This window comes from Tauraco erythrolophus, chromosome 3 (assembly GCF_009769465.1).
Source record: "Tauraco erythrolophus isolate bTauEry1 chromosome 3, bTauEry1.pri, whole genome shotgun sequence".
NCBI lineage: Eukaryota > Metazoa > Chordata > Aves > Musophagiformes > Musophagidae > Tauraco > Tauraco erythrolophus.
Genome location: NC_141467.1, coordinates 66,319,848 through 66,334,922, shown reverse-complemented (window position 1 = coordinate 66,334,922; position 15,075 = coordinate 66,319,848). Strand labels below are relative to the sequence as shown.

The window sequence follows — 15,075 nt, the reverse complement described above, 5'->3', positions numbered from 1 at the left end:
TGGTCTAGTGCATAACGATGCAATGTTATACAAATTATATAAGAATATAATAATGACAAATTACGTAATATCCTAGCATTTGAATTGTTATCTCAGTATGCCCTTTTATAATGAAATGAAACCAGGTTTATTCATGAGCAGCCTACAAAAATTTCACTTTGAGTGCTCTATCAGCTAATTGTTTAGGAGCTCTTCAAGAAATTCCCTAACCATTGATCATGATGCTACAATTTATTAGCTACCTCTTGTTAGTTCTGAAGTAACAGTCTTTAGCGGGCTGCTTTCATAGAATAAATGAAGTCGATGAAGGAGGCTTAATTGTCCAGATTTTAATGGTGATAAATACAGAAAACATACTGGAAGCTGTAAGAGGAGGGTTCTTTTGGGGACCTTTTAAAATCAGTTGCTAAAGGGTGGTAAGAAATTATAAGTACTATTAGCTGATAATAAAAATGGTTATTCACTGCTCTCGTGGCCTCTGCTTAGTTTGATTTGGCAAGGTCTGCGCTGCAAAACTGCCACGGAAACCTCGCTCTGTGGTTGTCTCAGCAGAGACATACCTGCTCTTCCTAACATTGCTCAAATTTCCACTGACAGCACCAAAATTCCCTTTTAAGAATAGCTGTGTAGAGGGAAAAATTCCCAGGGGACTGATTTCCCAGTTCAGCCATACATCAGGAGTGCAAGAAAAGCCTCAGCTATGGCAGATGCTCCTGCCAGTGACGCTGTCAGTATCTCTGGTGTTTTTCTTGCTTTCTTACTCAAGGCCCTCAACCCGAAATGTAATACGATCCACTGTCACTGAAAGAGCTTCTGATAATTCATTCCCAAAGTAGGACATTTGTCTCTGATGAAAGGCCTGGTGTTAGTTTTAAGCATGATTTGACTCATGCATATTTGGTAGTGTGTTGCTCTAGTGCTCAATTTAGGGACAATGAGAAGAGATTAACTCATGCATATTCTCATCTGAGGTAGTTGTTCTCGTTATATTGATAATGAGTGCTTCTGGATGTAGCTGAGGAGCGAAGAGTTTCAAGAACTCTAGGAAGCAAGCAGGAAGAATTGAGGCTGATTGCTTTCCAGAACAGCTAGCCCCTGAAACTACAAAACAGGCTATATTCTTCCTAACAGCACAGACAGCTGAGAGAGACTAAACAATGCAGGTTGGAAATATTATAAGGCATAGTGAGCGCAGCCATCTTTTACATCTTTCCACCTGAAAACCAGATGGAATAGACATTTTGCTGGGTACAAGATAGCTGAGTTCTAGCACCACCTCTTGGCTCCCACCTGTAGGTATGGGTTGATTCAAGCTAAATAAATGAATAATGGGGAATCGGGAAGCTTAGCTTTTTTGGATAAAGATCATTCCATTCTTTTCTTCTTCTCAGAGAGATGTTATTGTCTCAGCTAGAGGCACAAAGCAAGCAATCTACCAGCCTTTCAAAGCATTGCTGGAATTTCTGGTATTTCCACTGGAAATCTGAGCTGTGGGTGATCATGTGCACTGCTTATGTTGTGGAAGAATCAGGACATCTACAATCAATTATAAAATCAATTCCTGCCTTTTCCAGTGTAACGGCAGCAATGTCAGATGCAAAGATACCTTTCCTAGGAAAAGAAGGATCTTGCTGGTTTTACAGACGGTTTGTATAAATGAAGTTCTCTTTTTCCTATCACAGTCATGTTACATAGAATCATAGAATCATAGAATCATAGAATCATAGAATTATAGAATCATAGAATGGTTAGGGTTGGAAGGGACCTCAAAGATCATCTAGTTCCAATCTCCCTGCCATGGGCAGGGAGACCCTTCACTACACCAGGTTGCTCAAAGACTCATTCAACCTGGCCTTGAACACTTCCAGGGATGGGGCGTCCACAACATCTCTGGGCAACCTATTCCAGTGCCTCACCACCCTCAATGTAAAAAATTTCTTCCTTATATCAAATCTAAATCTCCCTCTTTCAGTTTAAATCCATTGCCCCTTGTCTTATCACTATATATCCTTGTAAAAAGTCCATGTTAGAATCCGTTATGGGTCTCATTTATTTTTAATGCAGATGTCATTCACAGACTTCTCAATCAACCATTGTTCAGACAGATTGAGGAGAGAAAATTCTACGTTGTTTTATTAAAATTCTATTCTATTAATCACAAAGCCTGTTGCTGGATCATAAGGTCCCTAAGCAGCAGACCGCTTCCCATCAGAGCCCCTGTGCACAGAGCTGCGTGATCAGGCCCCGGCACACGGAGCACAGGGCAGAGAGCACTGTTTGACTGAAGGCTCAGTCAAATGAATGATAGAGCCAGGCTGTACTTGTGAAGTATGGTAAGCACTGTAATAGTTGTTACTTCAGCACTCAGAAAGGTAGTGCAGTTGAAGACACGGCTAATTTATGGCTGGTAAGTGAGGCTAGTCAGTTCCTGAAGGAAAATGAACTCAGGATGAATGCAGTCAGGAGATACAGTTTGAGACTGGCATCCTGGGTAATGGCATAATGCTGATGCTGTGCTTGGCAAGTTGGAGAAGGCCAACGCGCCATCTGAAAGCGTGCTACCAAAATATCAAAATATTACTTTATTTCTCCAAAACCACCAGGAGTTATACATGCCGTAAGTTCACAACAACCTATTTCATTTGCTATCAGAAGAGAAAAGCCACTGGAAGATTTACTTCAGTTTAGATTCTTGAAATCATCTTAGTCTGTCTCAAGCTACATCCTAGCCATAACTGAAGGCTGAAGAGTACGTAGACTATCTGGTTTTGGTATTGAACAGAGATTGGTTATCAGTAGGTCTCAATGAGCATGAAAAGCTTCACCAGACTGTTGTCTGCCACTGCTCTGCAGTTGGCATCGTTCATGTCCAATTCTTAGAAGGCAAAAGTCAAACTGAATAGGATCTCTGTGATACTGTGGGGGAAATACATGCAGATGGAAAACTTATTCATTGTGGCTCCAGTCATAATGACAGATAGCGTGTGAAGATATTTAAGGTACGGCATTCGTTCTTTGGAGCATGAGGCGGCTCTGCCTCAAGGTCTGTGTAGTATCTCAAGCAGAATCATGCAGAGAGACAAGGTTGCACTTCAGGACGGTGTTCAAGATTTAAATCTGGCCTTGATCCCAAACTGGGACTTTGTTTTCATTCTTTATGAAGGAAGAGTCAAATAACGCCTAGTTTTCCATCAGCCAATTTTGACTCTGCTTGGTGTTGACTCTAATGGATTTTTGAAGGGATTATCATGTAGCTCCTTTTTTTAAATGAAGATCTGTTCTGAGAGAACAAAACTGGGATCTTTACCCTTTAGATAGGTATCTAAGTTGTGTTGTTTATTAGAAGTTTGTCCTCACATGTTGCTAAGCAGATAAGAAGCTGCTGCAAGAGACAGCTACAACAACAACAAAAAACCTGTGCCACAATTCCTTCGCTCTCAGAATGGATTAATACTGCCCTTCCTTGCTCCCTGAGGGACCTGCTTGAGTGTTTCCCAGGTCTAGATAGAGCTATGCTGCAAATGTTGATTGGTTGTGAAATACACAATATTCATTCTTGCTCATTTCTTTAATTTGAGGTTTGTTTGTTAATAGACATAGCAAAAGGATCCAGAGAGAAATCCCACCTTTTAGGCACAGTCACTGTAGTAGCAAAATTGGAGAGTAACTCGAGTCATACATATGTACCTATTGTCATTGTTCTTGCTGACGTGATAAAGACATGACAGTACAGTCCAATCACCTATTGGCATGTAGAAGTCAGTTCTCTTACCACTGCCTTTCTTTTCCAGTTCATCAGTTTCCTCTTATTGGCACCTCCTTTCCATTCCTGTTCTGTGACAGTCAGCCAGCCTCCATCACACAGCTCTGCCAAAAGCTCTGCCAAGACAAATAGGAGGAAAGTGTGAGTTTTTCAGTTTGGGGCCAAAACAAGTTTAATTACAGTCAGTGTCAAAACCCTAGATATCAGAATGCACAATTTCATTCCCTCTGAGTCGAAACCAGTACCTTTTCCCCCTCAGGATCATCAATACAGGTAGAGCAAGTGTGTGACTGAGATGTACTCCCTGCCTTACACCCAGGAACCCTCTTTCTTCCTCCTAGCAGAGGGAGAGACCTTTCTCAGTCTCAAGCCTAAGAGCAATTCTGACTAAGCTGTAAGTCCTTCTGTGCCAACTCTTTTACTAGCTATGATTCCAGGTTCCTCTGAATCTGTCTGTCATGGTAGAGGCCTTCCTGAGCAGACTTCCTGGTGTGGCATCTCTTGGAGGTTCAGATGAGCTGTCTGGTTGAGCCAAGGATTTTTAAAATCTTTGCTATACTCATAGAAAACTGAAAAGAGACAACCTCAGGGCATTTATTATTATTCACGCTGCTGTCTTACAGCAGCACCTAAAGGTCAGTGGCACTCACTGTTAACACCTTAAATTTGGCTGCTCTAAAATTATTTTTCACACAGCCTTCACCAAGGGAACTGAAAAAGCCTTATAGGGATGTTCCCAACCTTTGTATGCCCATATATGTGGCTGCCTCAAAAGAGACACTATCAACTCAAGTATTGCTTAAAATTAGACTTTATTTACTGATTACAGTTCTGATGTTGTTTTTCAAGTTTAAAAAAAAGCTTTGGCCCCTCTGGTAGCAGCTGTCTTCTCCCGTTTGAAATAATCTTAGGAGCTTTGAACTTGTAGCTCCTAACATCTTTGAGGCCACTCTATGGCGTTCTGCTTTAGTTATTCACTCCTAAAAAACACTTCATCCGAATGAGCCAGGTTACGTCAGAGATGGGTGCCGAAGAGCTCTTGGCATTTACCCAGATGGTTTTAGCCAAGTTTCAGTTTAACTGTTGATCCAAGGGCACGTACAGCAGAGCACAGTGAGAGAGTGTTGAGCTACTGCTACTTCAAACCCATGTGCTTGCTCTCACAAAGAAAAGTGAGGAGCCACCAGCCCTCAGCAGGATTCTTACACGAGATGTGGCACTGCATTGCTGGAGCAATATGATGTAAGCTTGGGTAGTCCAAGCATCTCTGCACCCATTACATGAGGTAGGCTTGCTCGTAACACACCCATCCTGCAGCCTTGCTTGGATCCAGTATCCATACTTGTGTCCTGGTGCTAGTTTTAGCCCAGGCTGTGAGCCTTGGTTCTGGGTGGTGTTGGACTATCTCAGTACAGAATGCATTTCAGTGCTAAACAACATTAGTTATACATGGCTATTCATTAACTTCATTAAGATCAGGGGTAATATTTGCAAAGCAGTTAGAAATCTGCATCTTATGAAGTGGCCTCATGTCAGGCCACCAGCACTACTGTTTCCTGGTGAAGGAGAAATAAAAACTCCTAGTGCCTAGGAATATTCATACTCCGTCTTACTTGATTTTCATAACCACTAGTCTCAAAGAGAGGGGTTTTAAATGACATTCTCAGGCCAAAATGTACCTCCTTCTAAGTTTACTAGAAGTTGTAGAGAAGCAGCTACAGTACCTCCATTTCCACTCTTTTTTTCTCTCCCAGTATAAGGAGTTAAGAATAAAGCCAGTATTGTCTTCCAGAATAAAATCATTCTCTTTTGCTAAAAGAATAATAGATGATGATGTGTGTGTGGCAGTGCCACTCGTAGCCCCTGTCATTACATCCGTAATGATGACAAAGCAGAAGAGAGTTGAAGGAAACCATCCAGTAAGTAAATTCATGAAGTGTATGCTTTGCAATAACAGCAACGCACAGAGAGAATGAGAATGGTTGAGAAATCTGGAAATTTTATCTGGTGGAGATTGATCATGTCTTCCATTTATTGACTGTCATGTTTTGTGGTTTTTATTCTGTATTTTGATTCCTTCACTCAATCTTTCATCTTGGCTATATCAAAACCCACTCCAGTGCTTCCAGACACGGCAGCCCTGAATTAGAGGAACTAGACAAAAAGTCCTGCCAAATTCCTGAGAGTAAGCTGCAGTTTTGTATTAGCATTATCTTCTCCTCATAAAAATGAAGTGTTGTCAAATAAAATTCCATTGGCCTCTGCTTTAGAGAAATGTTTGTTGATCCTGTACATTGGAGATGCTGATGAAAACCACCTTCATGTTCCCAGCTAATTTAATACTACTGTTCACTCTAATATACTGCTTGAATTGCAGTAGCACTTAGGATTCCTAGTCACAGAGTAGGGCGCCACTGGGCTAGACACCAGGCAGGCACAGAACAAAAAAGAAAGTCCCTTCCCTAAAGAATTTGCAGTGTTTGGCATGAGTATGGTCATTATAAAGATAACAATCGTTTTTTCCAAGAAACGCCTCATCTTGTTCATTATCCCTTGCAATTAGTCTCATGGGGCTCCACTTCCAGCAACACGCACCTGTTGATAAGTGCAGCCTAGTCGGAGCTTAGAGAGACTTTGATTCGTCCATTTTTTAATGAACAACAAATGGTGCATTAGAGATGTTCGCTCCTTCAAATACGCAGACATCTGAATTTCTAATTGTTTAGCATTAGTCATAACTTAAGTAGGACAGAGCAGATTCTATATATAGCCTGTTGCCCAGCCATTCAAGACAGATAGTGTGTTTGTATTTCTTCCCATATTTCCTCACTTGAAAGGAGTGAGAAGGCAGGTGCAACATCTCTAGCCTCAAGTATTCCTAAATCGTGCTGCCCCCATCTCCTTCTCCCCCAGATACTGAGATTGTTTTCAGAATCATGAGATTTTTAAAGAAGATGACATTCTCAGCTCTTCTGATGTTTATTTGGGGGTTCTCAGCCCTGACGGTATAGCTGGGTGATGCCTTTAAGCTTGAAGGCTAAACTTTCTTTCTTTTTTTAGCAACAATTGAGGTTGTAACAGGATTCTAGGAGCAGGAGTTGCCCTCGGTATCACAAACCTCCTTTAAACTGCACTGATCATTTTCCCTCTCTCCTCAGTTTTCATTTCTCATGTTGCGTACACTTTTACACGAGAATGTATCATGTGTCTTACATTACGAAGGAAATCTTTGTTCACAACAAACACACATGGCGAATGTTTTACTGTTGAGTGAGGGTTTTGCCTTTTGCAAATTCCAACTCCAACTTTTTTCCCATTATCTTCTCTTCCAGTGGGATAGCAGTGTGTTGGCCACTGAAAAAACCAGCCCCAGCAATTTACTCAAATTGCTTCTGCCTGGATGCTGGAAAATGCCGCACCAGCCCAGCTGCGCTCAAATGTTTCTCTTGACTTTCATAGTGACGCCCAGACCCATCACTCCAGCAGCACAGTCTCCCGATGTTTGCGACACGACCACAACTTTAAAGCTGAACGAACTAAATATTGCTGCTGACACTAATGGCTAACAGCAGGCCTGATGCCACACGTGATGGGAACAAGGCAAGGTCCCTGGCATCAAGGGTGTGTTTGATGGCTGAAGCCATCACTGATTCAGTGGCCCTTTCCATTGGGATGTCCTGGCTGGACAGACAGGCTCTCATCTGCTCCTGGTCTTTGGTGGGCGGTTCCTGACAGGCTCCTTGGAGCAAGCCCTCAAGCAGCTGTTGGCGTCATGGTCAGAGTGTTGTGAGCTCCCCTCTGAGCCCCTCTCCCAGAGTCGAATAGAGGGACAGCTTTGGGCTCTAACTTCCCAGGGGCAGGGACGTGCCAGGGGAGAGGTAATGTGGATATTCCCACCTGCCCTTCCCTGCAGGCCCACCCTGTCTCCTCCACTTCCCCTTGGCTGGAGGCTTGGCCCATGTGCCTGATACCTACCCTCCTCTGGTTCAGCATCCCCCCTCCCACTCAGCTGAGCCTGTACCCTGCTGCCCATATGGGCTGTGTGTGTCGTCTTCTCTGGCACCGCAAACTAGGCTGCACGTGGCAATTTCAGTGGGTCATTCCAGATGTGTGCGAGATGCAAACCCAATCCCTTGTCCTTGCCCCGGTCTCTGCCAAACATAGACAGACAGATGGGACACTCAGCTAACCAGAAAAATTTCTCTTATGGCCAAATGTACCCAGACGCCAAGACCACTGGGCATACCGATTGCTCAGCGCTCTCGGGGAGCACTTGTTTGATGGACGTCCTTGTTGCTGTCAATAATAGTGAGATGAGCTCCTGCAGCATTATCATTGATGGCATAGAGAGCTCGCACACGCACCCACGCAGCCTTCTCCAGCCCTTATCTGAGAGCAAGAATAGCAACTGACAAGTCTTGTGAGGTAAATATAAAGGTCAGCTGTTGTCTCCCTGGATGAGGGCTGTCAGGAGGAGAAAGGCGCAGCCTTTGTCACCTCCATGCTCCTCCCGGCCTGTGTCTGCAGCTTCCCTTCACTGCTCAGAAGGAGAGCGCGAGGCCATAAGACATCTGAAAGTCCTTTTTGGTGATGTCCAAGAGGTTACGTGCGCAGCTCCTCCCTGTGTTGCGTGCACTGGTGGGAACAACCTCCTGGGCATGTGGGGCTTTGGGCACAGGGAAGGCACTTGCTGGGGCAGAAGGTCCATGCTTGAGATCTCTGAGCAGCTGTGCTGGCCTCTGCTCAGCTGGGGGTCAGGCTTTGGGAGGAAAACCATCCCTGCAAATCCACCCGTGTGCGAGCCACTGTGAACGGCTGTGCTCTCCTCAGACATCACGGAACCGAACGGATATTCCTAAGGAATTTTTCCTTCCTTTGCGACCCTGAATGCATAATAGCGTGTCTTGTGGACAGCCTTCTGGGATCAAGAGTATGAACATTAAATCATGAATGAAAATAGTCCTCTGGTTGAGCTTTTGAACTTCGTGTCAGAAAATGCAAGCTTCACTTGTGCACAAATCCCTGAGGGATACTGTGTAAATCTCTTCATCCTCTCATGGTGGTTTTCCCCACTGGAAAGTTTGGAAAATTAAGGTGCTTTCCTCTCTCTCACAGGACTGTAGGAAAACCTATTGTAACTTTAAAATGTTTTCAGTGGAGCTCTGTTATGATGGTGAGGTGTACCACAGAAAATCCCTGTGACACGCACCTGTGACTTCCTTCCTAGAGTGAGATCACTGAAAAGTTGAAAGAGAAATTAAGACCTAAATAAAGGATTTTGAAGACTCTTGGGTTCAGAAGAAAGGGCAGATAGCTGAGCAGCTTACCAGTTTTGCTCTTCAACCTGACTTAGAACATACTCCTTTGTATTTATTTGATTTATTTTTATTGATTTTGTGTAACTAACTTTAATTGAGGTCCTCTATTATTAGTCTAGCAAATGCAGTCTGCTGAGGAAGATCACTTTCAGGCATAGTAAGAAACTTTGAATTTTTCTTCTTTTCCTCTAGGTTGCTTAGAATCCATAACATTTATGACCATTGGATTTAGATTTCTTAATTTCAGGAGTACTGAAAGGTGAAATCACAAAGTAATGTATAGATGTGCCAGGGTACAACTGCTGGCACCTCAGAGTGGGCAAGATGCACTGAGTTCACCTGAAATAGCCACAGAACGTAAGATTGCATGTTAGAAAGCTGATCACAGGGACCAAGTAACGATGGTGATCACATGAAGTGGTTATGTGAGATGACGTGGAAATGTTTGCTGAATGCAACAATACCAGAAATCCTTACCACCTTCTGACAAAAGCTGGAGCGGTAATGAAATATTGTACTGTGGTAGAAAGCTGATCTACAGCTAGTGTATGTTTTTCCATGTTCGTAGCTGGACATCTTAAAAAATACCTGGGGTAGGAGCCATGCCCTCAGTTTAACATCATCCCTTCTCTACTGCTATTTTTAGAACTGTGTGATCTCTCTGCTACGGTCAATCAGTGAGGAGGAGATTCTTCTCGCCTCACATTAGCTATCTAAAAGTTCAGTGACTAGGCTAAGGTGGTTGTCTACACTCCCTTTATAGACAAGGGAACGAGGTGAGCTTCTCCAGAAGCCTGAAGGTACTATTTTGCCATGGGATGTATCATGCTCTGGGCATGCTTTTGCTTTCCATTTGCTACCGCAGAGTAGCTATAATTGCCTTTCAGCAGGTGCCTGAGTTTGAGATCACTAAGGCTAAAGGGCAGGTGCACCCAACCTGGAGAGGAGACGGGCCTTGCTGGTGCTTTTTATTTCTAGACAATGTTATTTTGTGATTCACTGCAAAAATTCTGTTTGCCTCTGATGTTTGCAGAATGACTCAAATATGAATACTTTTCTTATGAAGGGTATGCTAATCTCAAACTATATCAATAAACGTAAAACTCTAATCTGCTTGTCTCTCTCTTTCACCCCTTCCGGTGAGAATCCAGGATTTCTTCTGCTGTAATCTCCTTCAGGACTAAGAGCTGAGATCTCACCCAGAAACTGGTGACTCTTTGGAGAAAGGACTTCTATGTTCCTAGGCAGTCAGTTCTGCATTTGAAGTGCTGAAGGAAGTACTTTTTGATTTGTGTGTCTGTGATATTTTATATTCCGTGTTATCAAGACACCCGAATGTCTCACAGTCTTCCCTGCATTTAAATTGTTGCAAGCCCTCTCACACATAATTCAAGATCTATGAGGAAAGCGGAGTAATACGATCACGCCGGATTAGAAACAAGCATGCGTGAGACACTGAAGACCCTGCTCAGAGCCAGGGGTCAGCAAAAAGGGGAGAAGAACCTGGCAGGTTGTACAGCTCTTGTGAAAATTGCAGGAGCTCTCCTAGCCCACTCCTATGCTCTATTTGCTACCCCTGTGGCTCTTTAAGGGACAAAACTGTCTGCCTAAAGGGACCTAAATAATATTGTAAATGATGAAAACCATAAAATAATCTGAGCCAATTCTCACTGGCATCAATCTTGTGGAGAGATGCAGCTCTGTGTCTTATCCAGATCTCACCCACGACACTAAAAAAACTGTATTTGGATCAGAATGCTTTCTTCTTTACATTTGTGATCACATTATTTTAAGAAGTTTTGTGCCTTTAAAAGGTATATTAAACCTAAAAATGAAGACACTGTGATAAAACCCACCCCAGAGTACATCTGGAGGGTTTGAGTTTAGTTAGTGCCTCTTGTGTTTTCCAGCAACTGCTTGAACTCAGCTCCTGTTTCTTTGAACCTCTTGTTGTTCTCATTGAAAGCTGTGCTGACATGCTTTAAAAGCAAACAAATAGCTTCTGCTGTGACTATCTACACAATATATTCTGTTCTGTTTTCGTTGTAATACGCATTTCAGTGCATGAATGCCTGAGCTAACAGAGGTAATGCAGAGATAAATCTCTGGTATTACTACTTGTTTTTCCATTTTTTTTTCTTTATGATGCACAAGATCTGATTCTTTGGCACTTCACCAACAGCGTCCGAGGCGGGAGGTAGGTATAACAAAAATGAAAGTGTATGGCATCCCTAAGGAGAAGCTCAGAATTGGGCTCTGGTGAACCTCATATATTAAGTTGTTTGACCTTTGTCATTTTATTAAGGAAACGGATTTCAGATTCATCACTGATTTAGCATCAATAGGATACGATCGCCTTTCGTGGTCTGTTGCAACTCCTCAGTGCAGTGGAAGACATGCAAGTGCACAACCCCAAGCATTTACAGTCTAGGCAGGATAAAAGCAGTAGGTTTTCAGTACAATTTTCCAATTTAAAGGGAAGAACATGATTAATGTTACAACTGAGGCAGTGGAGAAGCACAACTGAGCTGCAGCTGCAAAGCTGATGGGATGCAAAAACTGAAGAACGCATGTTACGCATGGAACGGACATTGGGCAGAAGTTATTTCTATAGGCAGCGCAACCTCCTGGAAGAGGAGATCTGAGGGTAAGCAACCCAGCTGGAGACACTGGTGGAATATGATCTGGAGCCTGCAGACATAATGGAGGCAGGAGAGCACTTCAAAGGAAGCAAGCTCGACGTGGGATTAGGACACCCTGGAGGGTAAAGCCTCAGCTGAGGAGGTCAAACAGGGAAACACATGGCCATGGAGGCGAAGAGGTGGGGAAGATCAGCGAGTGGAGTGGAGGGGCGGGGGAGAGAAAAAGAAAAAGGAGCAGTTGCTTCCTCCACGCAAGAAGTGGGAAGGCAATGGAGAGAGGCAAGGGCCAGAAGGAGGGAGTGGGAGCTGGCAGCTCGGAGGCAGGGCCGGGACGAGCAGGCGGCGATGCCGGAGGTGGCAGGGGAGGAGGAGCGGGCGGAGCGGCGCCCTGGGCTGCGGTCCCTGCCCGGCAGATGTTCCCAGGGCGGCCCTGGCCCCGCGGCACCCCGGGCCCTCCCCACCGCCCCCGGGGGGGCTGGCCAAGGGCTTTCCGCCCCCTCTCCCCGCGGCGGGGCCCCGGGCAGCCTGTGCGACGTGACGATGCCAGCGGCGCCGCGGGTCCCTCCCGGCACCGGCACCGGCACCTGCCCTGCCCCGCGGGACGCGGCTGCACTCCTGTACGGTTTGAAGAGCTGGCCCCGGGCGCGGAGGAAAGAGAGGATCCGCGCAAAACCCGCGCTCCGCGGAGCCTCCCGCGCCGATCGGCCGCAGCAGCCCCGTGCGGGCGGGCCCGGAGGTGGCGGGGGCCGCGGAGCACCGGGGATGGTAGAAGGACGGAGCCCGGGAGGGCAGCCCTGGTGTCGGGCGGGTCGGGTCCCTCCCCGCGGGCCGGCACGCCAGTGGAAAGTTTTCCCGGAGTGACCTCTCATAGTACGCGCCCGCTCGGAAATCTCATTCAAGTATTTTTGTCAATGGGGTGGGGGTGGGGGGGCACCCTGCTCCCCGGCCCCCAGCCCCGCTGACGTCACAGCAGAGGCGATAAATATCTGTTGATATAATTGGACGTGAGATTTGGGGTTGCGATAGCGAAACTCGGCCCATCGCCGCTCCGACGGGCCCCCATGATTTATTCAGCAGTGGATCGGGGCACGCAATCGGGCTGTCAGGAGAGCGTCAGCTTATTAGGCAAGTTCTGCGTGATTCCAGGAGAGGGTCTAAGCTATAAAAATCCCGCGCCCCGGCTCTGATTAGGACCAAATCTGATCCCAAGTTCGCGAGGAGCCGCCTCCGAGGGAGAGCGAGAGGAAGGGACGCCGGGCACCGCCGAGCCCCGCCGCCTGCCCTGCCCTGCCCTGCCGCCGCCGCCGCCGCCCCAGGTAGGTGCGGGGCCGCGCCCGGGCGCGGAGCGGGCTGCGCTGCGCTGCGGGAGGCTGAGCGTGGCGTCCCGCGGGAGGCGGGGAGCTCCCTCGGCCGGGCAGGGAGCGGGAAGGCGCGGGGGAGCCGGGCGCTCGCACTCCGCAGCACCTGGGGACAGCCGCCCGCTGCAGGCACCCCACGCACCCTCCCACCGCCGGGGTGAGTGAAGAGGCGCAGGTCCGCGCACACGCGTGGACTCTCTTCACAGCGGCTCAGCCCAGCCCGATCCCCGGGAGCCGCTGCCGAGCGCAGCCCGGAGCCGCCCCGCGGGGCTGTTCCGCGGTGAGCGGCTGCCTCGACGGCGGGGGCTGGCCGGCCCCGGGGCTGAGCGCAGCCGGGTCGCGGTGTGCGGGGCGCGGAGGGGCGCGGAGGCGCGCGGAGGGGCGCGGAGCGAGCCGCGCGTTTCAGCACCGGGACAGCGGCGGCGGGGGGCGCGCCCTCCCCGGCCCCGCGCTGCCCTCCCCGCCCGCCGCCGCGGCTCGGCTCCGTAACCCCCTGCCCCGTCCCCCGTCTGCCCCCGCAGGTTTGGGCCCCGACCATGAAGATCCCGCTGCTGGTCTCCACCGGAATCCTGCTGGTCGCCCTCCTGCCCTGCCAGGAGTGCAGAGCTCTCAGCAAGAGCCCGGTAGCCGCCCACGGGGCTCCGCACCAGCCGGATTTCTTCCAGCAGCAGCAGCAGCAGGAGCAGCAGCAGCAAACCCTGCCCGTCCTGCTCCGCATGGGAGAAGAGTATTTCCTGCGCTTGGGCAACCTCAACAAGAGACCCCTTGGCTCTTTCTCCGCCTCTTCCAGCAGCACCAGCCACCTACAGCCCGAAGCCTCCGCCAGCAACTTTTTCCGGGCGGCGGTGCAACAGCTGCAGCAGCTGCCCGAGCGCTCGCTGGGGAGCGCCGAGGAGGGCGAAGCCGAGGGAGAGGCCGTGGAGAGGGAGAAGCGATCCGAGGAGCCCCCTATTTCTCTGGATCTGACTTTCCACCTCCTGCGAGAAGTCTTGGAGATGGCCCGAGCCGAGCAGTTAGCGCAGCAAGCTCACAGCAACAGGAAACTGATGGAGATAATCGGGAAATGAAACGGCCCCTCCCTGCCTTGCCAAAGAGATTCCGCAGTTAGCACAAGAATAATTACACCGTCCGATGTACCATAGTGCTGCTCTGATGTCATCTCTTTATTTTTATATAGCTTTAAACCTAGAAGGGTGTCCTCCGAACAGCCTCTGTCCCTTGACTCGCATGCACAGCCGTGTACCAAGTGCAGAAACACGAGTGTCGTTCGTAACCTCCCCTACCTTTATTTATTTCTCCGTTTCCCAGTTATTCTAGTGCCATCGCTACGTAGGGATGTGTGAGCGTTGGAAGAAAAGGTTCTGAGGAGACAGATAACTTTTCTGCTGGGGTGGCAGGGAGGTGGGAGGGCGAATCTATGTACGCTACTTTAAATCCACCTGTTTTTTGTTTGTTGTTTTTTTTTTTCCCTGTAAACATTTTCACAATAAAACATCTTTTCAGCGCTCGGTCGATTTTGTTGTGTAAGAGAATGTTTAATATTTATATTTTTAATAAAAGCTGCAAAGTAACGATGGCTTGATAGACTTTCTTGCCTGGACGCCTGAGGGCTGCTCTGCCTCCTCCAGCGCTTACCGGGGCCGGAGGGGCTCACCCACGGCCGCGGACACCCAGAGCCGCGGGGAGCCCTAAATCACCCCCGGGGATGGTTTTGTCCCCTCCCCGCCCCAGGGAGCGCCCATCCCTGCGGGCTCTCCCAGAGGCGCGCCCCGACGTGCCGCCGGCCCCGGGCGCCGGGCAGGGGCTGCCCCACGCCGCCGCCCTCAGCACGGGCTGCTCCCGGGGACGGGGCGGGGGTCGGGGGCCGGTCGGTCACCCCCAGCCTTGCCGTATCCCACCTCGGCAGCCCCCCGGGGGGGGTCTCCTCGGCTCCTCCAGCTGTGGCCGGGGCCGAGCAGCCTCCTCCGGTCAGCGCGCAGCGATGGGAACCACCG

The 15,075-nt window shown here is 48.2% G+C and overlaps 1 protein-coding gene across 1 annotated transcript; it reads left to right on the top strand.

The window, feature by feature from the left end:
- Positions 1-13,617: 13,617 nt before the first annotated feature.
- CRH (corticotropin releasing hormone) lies at positions 13,618-14,148 on the top strand. Its single transcript, XM_009982617.2, has one exon. It carries the CDS (start codon positions 13,618-13,620, stop codon positions 14,146-14,148), a length of 531 nt encoding a protein of 176 aa, XP_009980919.2.
- The last annotated feature ends 927 nt before the right edge of the window (positions 14,149-15,075 follow it).

Coding starts and splice junctions, on each gene's coding strand:
- CRH (XM_009982617.2), top strand. CDS start 13,618: ATGAAGATCCCGCTGCTGGTCTCCACCGGAATCCTGCTGGTCGCCCTC.